The sequence below is a fragment of the Barbus barbus genome (genome assembly GCF_936440315.1).
Source record: "Barbus barbus genome assembly, chromosome: 13".
NCBI classification, from domain to species: Eukaryota; Metazoa; Chordata; class Actinopteri; order Cypriniformes; family Cyprinidae; genus Barbus; species Barbus barbus.
In genome coordinates this window covers 6,665,252-6,675,605 of record NC_136741.1, presented here as the reverse complement: position 1 = coordinate 6,675,605, position 10,354 = coordinate 6,665,252, and the positions used below count along the sequence as shown (strand labels likewise).

The 10,354-nt window shown below is 38.6% G+C and overlaps 1 protein-coding gene across 3 annotated transcripts; it reads left to right on the top strand.

Annotated features, from left to right (window-relative positions):
- Positions 1-1,242: 1,242 nt before the first annotated feature.
- LOC306879068 (transcription factor Sp3-like) lies at positions 1,243-10,032 on the top strand. Of its 3 annotated transcripts, XM_079431758.1 has the most exons (7): positions 1,243-1,551; positions 2,269-2,386; positions 3,961-4,046; positions 5,494-6,673; positions 7,019-7,199; positions 7,278-7,474; positions 7,630-10,032. In XM_079431758.1, exons 1-7 carry the CDS (start codon positions 1,264-1,266, stop codon positions 7,905-7,907), a joined length of 2,328 nt encoding a protein of 775 aa, XP_079287884.1. In that variant the 5' UTR covers positions 1,243-1,263; the 3' UTR covers positions 7,908-10,032. The 3 variants fall into 3 exon arrangements, with proteins under 3 accessions (XP_079287884.1, XP_079287885.1, XP_079287886.1); XM_079431759.1 differs by lacking the exons at positions 1,243-1,551; positions 2,269-2,386 and adding an exon at positions 3,412-3,657; XM_079431760.1 differs by lacking the exons at positions 1,243-1,551; positions 2,269-2,386 and adding an exon at positions 3,412-3,696.
- Positions 10,033-10,354: the final 322 nt, after the last annotated feature.

Sequence of the window (10,354 nt, the reverse complement as noted above, 5' to 3'; positions counted from 1 at the left end):
GGTAAGTGTTTCTTCTTTTGGTGTATGTTGTTGTCACGCTCTTATTTCCCACCGCGTACCCTCCCATCTTTCCACGCCCATGATTGAGGAGTCGACGCTTTTAAAGCACTAGTGCTGAGAGAGGCGGGTTACACGACCCTTACCTGAAATGAAGTTGCCAGGTTCTCTCTTGTTTAGTTTACTTGTTTTTGTGGTTTGTTTTTGACACATACTCGGTTTCGGTTTGCTTGAAATATTGGTCAAACTACATTTTTCCTTGAGATTTTGTGACTTTTCGGTCAATTTAGGACCATGCAAAGTCTCACCACACAGATGTGTTTTAGAAAGACTGTACACATTTTTGGTTTCCATGCAATTTTCCAAAATATAACACTGAAAAACAGAGAGTCAGGTAAAACGGCAATAACAAAACCCTTTATTGTAGCTTGTCAAAGTCTATAATATAAAATGATATGAGAATTTACTAAATTGAAGGCAGACTTCAGAATCATAAGGAGAATTCTGTTTCTTCATCTGAGTTTAAAAGTCAGAAAAAGTTTTTGGTTGTTAGTTTATTGAAACTCAATTAATAGTCTGTCGTAGCACTTAAAATCTTATAACCTCACAAGTGTTTAAGAACCAGACATAACAAAATAGTTATGTACAAATAGCAATGAATACTATTTACACTAAGTATACACATTCTATATACTATTTAAAGTTTTCCTTTGTGTGTAAATAGTCACTACAAGTAATCATAACAAAAAACATAAAATAAATGTTTTTATTTTGTGCCTGTGCAGCTAATTCTGAACGCAAAAATATATTGGTCAAATTTACTTCTTTTTTACACAGTTTTTGTAATAATAAAAATGTAAAAGCTGTAATAAAGAGTTGTTTTTACATGATTCTTTAGTGTATTTCATAGTGTTCATTTTTGGTGAATTGCATGGAAATCAACGGTGGTCAATTTGACCCAATTTTATGAACACAGCAGGAGAGCAAAGCTATAAAAGTATTTTCCACACCACTTTTTGATATTAAAATATGACCTAAAATATCTGTGCATTAAATTGCAGATAACGAATGAGCTGTCCTCAAACCCCATTTGTAAGGGGTTTGGATACTATTTTAACTGAAGGTCTAAATCAAGTGAATTCAACACTTTTTGGCTGAAATCTATTTTGCCAGTTAACTTTAACATCAGTGTGAATTGGCTTTTCTTTTTTCTTTAGGTAGCGCTTTAATTGGAAAAAGGATTACTCAAGCAACAAAACAATAGAGATGCCTCCGAGGATAGCAAGACGTTGTGTAGTGCCAAGCTGTGGGAAAACACAGTCTTTGCATTGCCTTCCTTGTGATCCTAACATTAGGAAAGAGTGGATGAATTTTATTTTGGATGCTGTTCCAGATCACGTCAATAAGACATTGTTTATTTGTTCACTTCATTTTACTGCGGATTCATTTTTAAACAAGTCACAGTTTGATGCAGGCTTTTCAGAGAGACTGAAAATTAAAAATGATGCAGTGCCGACTATATTGGATCCGACAGTAATGTCGCAACACATAAGTGTGAGTAACAATGTTTTTACCATTTATCACTTTTGCGTTTTGGTTGATATATACTTATCATTTATAAGCTTTTAACCAAAATGACCTATAGTGTTTTATATATTCACTCTAAACTGTTACCCAATCATAGCAATGGGCACTTCCAAGTGTTGAGTGCAGCAGGCCTCCCAAAACAGTGTTTCAAAGAGTGGGTCAAAAACAGGATAGAAAATGGCATATTACTTCTAAATTATGATCAAATTAGGGCTGTTTTTTGTATTGATTGAGAGAGAATTCAATTTGCATAATTATGTTCCCCTGATATATGTATAGTTATATATGTATAGAAAAATGACAAAAATTTAAATTATTATTTATTGAAAACTAACCAGAAAATAACATACATATATATATATATATATATGTTATTTTCTGGTTAGTTTTCAATAAATAATAATTTACATTTTGTCATTTTTCATGATTTAAGCTCATAAAAATTCTTACTTTACAAATAGAACAATCTTGCTAACATTTTAAGTGGACATCAGAGAAATTTTTATAAAATGTATTTGATTGACCCATTAATTTGATGACCCATGACTGGCTTATTACATTGCTTTAAAGGGCAAATTGTGCCTATAATTGGCTACTTACTCTGTATATCATATTAAGTTTATTTGTTTGTCTTATGCTTTCAATACTATACATGTTAAACCTAATCTATCTCTGTACTGTCAGCCCAAGACAAGTCGTGAAATGGGTTGCCAGACGGAGGAGCCCAACACCAGAGACGGAGAATGCCAAACCATTCAAGACTTGAAGCAGCGCAGCTGGAAAGTAGAACCAAAGATTGAAAGTGCGTTTTAATGTTTTCTACTTTTTAATTGCTTTTACATCTACTGACACTGATGGTGTTATTTTGATGTGTTAGGTATGTAGATTTGAGATCTGTATGCGACTGGAATACAGAGACTTGTGATAGCAGTTTGGTTTTTTAACATAAATGCCCCAAACTAGTAACCTTTTTAAAGTGGCTAGTATTAATGTTCTGTATATTATTTTATTGGTAACAATAATTGTAACTTTACACAATTCTGTGTGGATCTGTTTGTTTCTGATTAGTAACTAGTATTATTACCTTTACTTTCAAATTGGCTCATAAATATATATCACATAGTTATGAGCCATAAAGGGTTTTAAAGTGAATTTACGTATTGTATATGAACTTAAATGTAGACACTTGATTTAGGTTATTCTTGCTGGACAGGGGCACACGGTGGAAGAGGTTGAAAAAGACTTTTAACAAGTTGTTACAAACTCAAGTAAAACATTTGAGAAAGAAATCTGAGGATTGCCCAGTTTGAGAGTACCGAATTGTTCAGAACAGCCATATAAAATGTAATTCTGATGTTAATGCGTACAGGGCAAGTGAGAGATGAGCTGCATGAGGCGGTTTGATTATTATGATAAAGTTGGTCTCTAAGGACATCCGGAGTCACAGCTGTGTCCTCAAAGCGCTGTTTACCCAGGTGCTTAAACCGATGCCTAACAGGGCTGCACTGTGGATCAAAACAGAACTAGTTAATTTACATACATAGCAAACGTCTTAATCTAATCTCACATTGTGTGAAAAATCAAATACATTTCGTGAAGAGTTTTAATTGGTACGTACAACAATGTTGTGACATTGTGCAGATTGTACTGAATGTTTTACAATACGTCTATTAGTGTAATGGCCACCGGAGTTGCAACTAACTTCCTGCCATACGTGAACAATTCCAGCTAGATTTCCAAAGACTCTCCGCATCTGCGAAGCGAACAACAAACAGGAAACGCTCTTGCCGTGAAATTGACAGACGTACGTCTTTGACCACTCCGCGTCCAGGGAGTCGAATCTCCCAGCCAATCACGTCGTAGAAGAAAGGCGGGTCTTCCGTTTACGTGACGCAAATTTCACTGGTAATCTCCGAAGCCCCACCTTTTGTGTTTCCCGCACCGTCAATCAAAAATAAGAAAAAAAATCGACCCGAATCTCCGATCACAGCCCGCCTTTGATTAAAACAATCATGTTGGGAGTTTAAATGAACAGATAAACCTCCGATTTTTTACCTTTTCACGCTATGACTGGTACGTAACACTTAGCCCGATCGAAGCACAGCACCGCCGGTGAGTTTGGAGAACCATTAGCAAAGCGAGCTAGCTCAGTGTTTAATCTTTCTCAGCAGCGACGCTAACCGTTAGCCAGCTAAGCCTCACTTTAACAAAGTAAACATTCGAATAGACTGTTGCTCAGGCAACGCAAAAGCAGAACGAACCGCCTGATTCGTTTAAATTCCAGGCGGTTTGGCGGCTAATCTCCGCCTTTTCGAGGTGGGAGTTCGTTGAGCATGAATTTGTTTTGAGTTTTTTTTTCTCGCTGTGTCTCCGTAGCCCCAGAACAGCAGGAAATGGCTGCCTTGGACGTGGACAGCAGTCAGAGCGACTTTCTGCAGCCGGCCAGCGGCGCCCAGGACCAGGTATGGAATCTCCCTGTTGGTTTGTCGCTGTCTTGCGGGGTGTTGTGGCGTTTTGGTGAAGTTCACACGTTTTAAAAATAGGGGAAAAGTCGAACACTTCCTGTGAGCCTTCTCTTTGTACGGCCACCCACTTTCTTACCCTTTTAAACCCGCCCATTGTGGGTCGGACAGACTCGCCACCGTCGCCTTGCCCGCTTTACCTGCGGTGATCCCGGGTCACCCCCACGATAGGGGAGGACCCCTCCACCGGGAAAAGCCTCCACCCCTGCCCAGGCTGTCACATATCCGCCACAGCTCCACCATTCCCCCTGGAGCGGTCGCGTGCTAAGACCTGGCTAACAGAAGCTCTTTGTCACCTTTTGTCATTTGCTCTTGGCTTTTGAAGTAACGTTAATATAGATCGTTTGATTGGCCTTTTCTGGCAGACGCACAGCTGTTGAAAGACGTTAATGTTCGTTATTAAAAAGACAACTGAACTGAAGTCCCGAGTGACACCTCTTAAGGTTAAAGTCGGCATGAAATGAAAATTCCCCTCATCTGTTTATAAAATTCCTGTTATAGATCTTGTTGTGAACAATTCATACATGCATATGTTTAATTTATAAATTACAAGTTTATTGTTTTGCATAAGTTTAATGCTTTGACCTTGTACTTGCTAATCAACTTGTCATAACTGAATATTCTGGTGAGAGCAAGAGCTTGCAAAACCACCCCTGCAAGCTCTTCTTCATCTGCCTCTCTTTTTTTTTTTTTTTAGTGCAAACCCCAACTAAAAAATGATGGATAGAACCAAGTCCCTGTCTTTTCATGTTTTCTATTTCGATAATATATTTCACTCAATATATGTTACAATATGGAAGAAAATATCTATTGCTACTTCTGTTTCATTGTGACTTTAAGTACTGTGTTTAACGTGCTATAATTATTAGTTAAAAGCTTTATCCTTATTGAGGTCTGATGCTTGCTTGGATGAATTTTTGGCATTAATATTTTATAAAGACCTTATGACATAAAAGCTTATCACAATTATACTTTAATGCATAATTTTGTTATTTTTGATCTTTGTTCAGGCCTGTTGACACAAAGGACAAACTATTTCTGTAAAATTTCAATAATTTTTCTGTGAGAATAGGGAAGTTCACGCCACAGCTATAACGTTAACGACACAGAGGGACAATATAATTTGAATCACTTTCGAATTGATTTTTTTTCCCAGCTTAGGAACTGTAAAGACATTGACAGCCAATCAGAATCCACTGGACTTGAAGCAGAAAAGCTAACTGCAGCACGTTGCTTATAAACAGAATGTTATTGTCCATTGATGTGAACATTAATATAGTTATCGTTTTCAACGTGAACAGGCCTTTAAACTAATTGTTGTGTGTGTATGGTACAATTTGTCATAAAGCTTTTGTTCTAATATAATAGTATTTTCTCCACCTCACAGCAGACCACAGACCTCACGGCCATCCAGTTGACGGGCTCCTCTGATCGCTGGGAGGTTCTAACGCCTGTGAGCTCAGTGAAAGACGAGCCAGCAGTAGTGCAGGTACCCAGCGGAGGACTTCTGGGCAGCAACGGGCAATATGTGGTGCCACTACAGACTATGGCAGGGCAGACCCAGCCTGTTTTTGTGACTGCGGGGGTAGATGGCACCGGTGCCAATGGGGTGCAGTATCAGGTCATCCAAGGGACGGATGGGGCATCACTAAGCTATGCAGCACCCACTGCAGATGGACGCACGCTGGGTACTGACATTACTATCCTTCCGGATGGGACGCAGGGCATTGCTACAGCCACCAATGCTAATGACCTCCAAGGCCTGCTGAGTCAAAGTGGGCACGTGCAGCAGATTCCCACCATCTCACTGGCTGGCTCAGGGTATGGCGCACAGGGCCAGGTTGTCGCTAATGTACCGATGGGGCTGCCGGGCAACATCACGTTAGTGCCAATAAATAACTTGAGTAACATGGATCTCGAGTCTTTGGGGTTGGCTGGTGCTCAGACCATAGCGACAAGCATTACTGCAGATGGCCAGCTCATCATGACTGGTCCCACCACCTCAACAAGCGATAACCAGGGTGACAGCAAATGCACAGAATCACTTAACGCCAATGATGCTAACGCTAATGCCTTTGTGCCAACCACCACCTCCTCCACGACGACATCGCTCCCTGAGACTATAGATGGGACTGGCGTTCTCACTCAAGCCACTGCTGTATCAGCCGGGCAGCAGGATCCATCTTACATCCAGCAGAACCACATGGCTGGCGGTGAACCGATGGTGCAGCTCTTACCAGCGCAGGCGGCGGATGGGGCGGCGCAGACACTACAAAGCGTGCAGCTGCTGAATGCTGGTACGTTTCTGATCCAAGCCCAAACCGTCTCTCCCACCGGCCAGATCCAGTGGCAAACCTTCCAAGTTCAAGGGGTTCAGAACCTGCAGAATCTACAGCTGCCAGCTGCTAGTGGGGTCTCATCCCCCCAAATTACCCTTGCCCCTGTGCAGACCCTTTCTCTTGGGCAAACTGGCACCACAGGTGCAGTGGGACAGATCCCGAATCTTCAGACAGTCACAGTGAATTCTGTTGGTCAGTACCAGCAAGACGAGACGGAATGCCACACAGGTATGCAGAAACATACTTCATATTTACAAAGATACTTAAAAATTACTAGTTCAGACAGAGTTCATAGAAATGAAGATGCAATATTTGAATGATATAAATATTTATGCTCATCTTAAAATAAAAAAGCTTTTTGTGAGTGCAACTGTTTTTAATTAAACCTTTTAGATTCCTTATAAAATTAATGATTTAAAGTCATGGGAATTCATTGGTTGAAGGAGAGGGAATCCTGTTTGAATTAAATAGCTAAAGTCATTAAATTAGTCCAGAATAACTGTTTTATTTTGGGGACTTTCTTGATTGTCTTGCAATCTCTTTTAAATGATTCTCCCCTTTCTGTTTGTGCAGATATTCAAATTAAAGAGGAGCCAGAGTCTGATGATTGGCCAAATTCCACCCTGAACACCAATGATTTGTCGCATCTGCATGTGCGGTTGGTTGAGGAGGATAAGGAGGGGACAGGCCTAGAGGGAAAGAGACTACGTAGAGTAGCCTGCACTTGTCCCAACTGCAAAGAGGCTGGAGGAAGGTAATGTACTTGTCGATGCAGAGGCACAAATCCAGTTCTAACAGCTGAATAATTTTTTATTTTTTTGTATGATTTCAGAGGTTCAAGTATGGGAAAGAAGAAACAACACATTTGTCATATCCCAGGGTGCGGTAAGGTGTACGGTAAGACATCTCACCTCCGAGCTCACCTACGCTGGCATTCAGGAGAGAGACCCTTCATTTGCTCATGGAGTTACTGTGGCAAGAGATTCACCCGCAGCGATGAACTCCAGCGTCACCGCAGAACACACACAGGTATGGGCACACTGGAAGAGATCAGGATCTAGAATTACATCATATTTAATTTGGACTCATTATACATGAGGATCTAACACTGTCAATTTAGTTTGCTTCTCTACTTCCAATAGTTCTATATTGAATGTTGTTTTACACTTATTTTTGTTTTTCAGGAGAGAAGAAGTTTGTGTGCCTAGAGTGCTCGAAACGTTTCATGCGCAGCGACCATTTGGCCAAACACATTAAAACTCACCAGAATAAAAAAGGGCTAAACTCCAACACTGGGGCAGGTCAGACAGAAGCTGCCACCCCCTCGGACACCATCATCACCGGTGGTGGAGCCACTCTCATCCTCACCAATCTGCAACAGGCTGGCACCCAGAACCTTCTTTCAAACTCCGACCTCCCGCTCCAGTTGGTCACTGTGTCTGCCAGCGAGGTCTTGGAGTGACCAAAATCACGGTCCCTTTCACAGCTCGTCTGCTTTTCACTATCAATTTTTATATATATGATAAAAAAAATATATATATATATATATTAAAAATATATATATTTTAAAAATGACTTATCCATTTATGTTCAATAGCAGTCTTTTGTACAGACAAGGCAAAAAATGACATTAAATGTGGTTCCAGTTTCTACTGAGAGACACACACGCGTAAGCATCTACATGCTCATATGAACTCGCGCTCATACACAAGTAAATACACGGAAATGCCTTATTTTGTATCATAATCTGTAGTATAAAATGCTGGAGTTGCATGTGTTTTTACTTTTGCTCATGTATATGTTCAGGGGACGATCATTAGAGAGCGTGATTGTGTAATGGACGTTATGGTACATGGAAAGCCAGGATGTGCGTGTGTGAGTGATTACAGTGAGACTGTTCTGTGAGAATGACAGCAGGAGAAGGACGCAGTCTGCTTTGAAGGAGACTCATGATCTGTCCAAATGTGTCTTTACTCTTGCTTTTATTTTTATTTGATGTCATGTTAGTGGTCTTTGCGCTCACGGTCACATTTCCTCTGAATCTTGACAAGACATCAGGTGGCAGAGTAAAACAATCGTGTAATAAACTTTCTTTTTCTTGTATCGTTGCTCTTATTGCTCTCCAGATTATCCCTGTAACATTCATAATGTATCTTCCATTTCTTTTTGTTTTCTTCAGCCCCAAGCTGTTTATAGCCACAATTTATGTAGTCTAATACTGATTCTGTTGTATCAAAGTCTCCTCGTTTTGATTACTTTTTAAACGTGTAAAATTTGATGTTACTTTTGTACAATTTTTTTTTTTCTTTTTTTTTTTCAAATGCAACACAATTAAAGTCGGAAACCTTCCTATGACTTCATAACTAAAAGTTTGTTTCTAAATGCTTCAAATTTCTGGTGTTGGTATGTATGTATGAACTGAATGAGCCCAAATACCTCAAAATACTGGCTATTAAAAATAGCATACTGCCATACAAATTTTCCCATTGTTTATAGTATGTATTCTGTGCACAGTATGTGGATGACAGAATGCCTGGATGCCTTACTTTGCAGAAATTTCAGTGCACACTGTGCTGGGTATATTCATTGTTTCCCCACAATGCAATGTGTTCAACTTAATCTTACATTTAAAATCTGATAAAAGTCCCAGTATTTTTTTTTTTTTTTACATTTCTACACAGCTGGAGACATTTTTATGAAATTAATTATTAAATGCAAAATAATTTTTTATTTCTGAGATACCTGGACCCCATTCACTGAATTAAACATTGATGAAGCATACGTTTGAAGCATTTGTCATTGCGTGCATACTGTTTAGGCTGTATACAGTATATACTGTGTGGTATTCTGTATGTTTGGAATGGAATACTACTAGCTTACTTTATGCTAAATACTGCCTACTGCATTTAGTAAGTGAAACAGCAGTCATTATGGAACAATTTGGTTTGCTTTGTTCTTGTCATCTGACCTCATGTTGCATGTTACAGTCAGAAAATCCAGTTATCTTATGAAAATAAAATTACATATTTTTTTGTGTGTAAAATATAGTATCTTTCATTCAAATACAAAAAATTAACACGCTTGTTAATACAATTTGGCTATGACATCAGATTCGTTCAAAACTAGAAATGGAAGGTCAAGTCATTTACATTGCATTATGGGATGTAGTGTAGTGGACAGTGTTTTCTGTTGTATTGTGCACATAATTACTTTATACTTAAGGAATAGTGAGAACTGGTAAAATAGAACGTAATTTGTAAAATTCCAAATATCCCCCAGTCATTAACCCTATAAGCCTTCTGTGTCATATTTGATACGCAAATTGCTAAGGCCTCTAAATGAAAAACTGAAAAACCTGTTGTACACATTCTTTTATATGCCTTCTGTCGTTTAACTGAAAGTTTATACTTTTTGCAAATGAAAATACTAAAATAGTCCTCCTTCAGGTCGTGGTACATGTGCCTTTTTGCTGTGAACTTTTTGTGAATGTAAGTAACTTACATTGTTAGCAATATTTCTTGATGAATATTTTTGGACAGCAACTTGATTATCCATCAATGATATATAAAAAAATAAAATCATGAAAAAATGTGAGTATCATATACATCATCATTGTTGATCGTCACTGTATTGCATTGTATTATATGATTTGCCCCACAAATAAAAACGGCAGAACTTTGATTATAGAACTAAGTAGCGAAATATTATCTTACTATTACACTATATTATTAGGCTACTATATTATACTTACTGGGAGATACTGGGTGAAAATTGATATTCATATTTTATGGCAGTAATCTGCTATATTGTTATAAGGAGCTTGTTGATTTACATTACAGGCTATCAAAATGTCATACTTTCTGGCCATATAAAAATTTACGGCAATTGCATTCAATTAGATATTTTTGT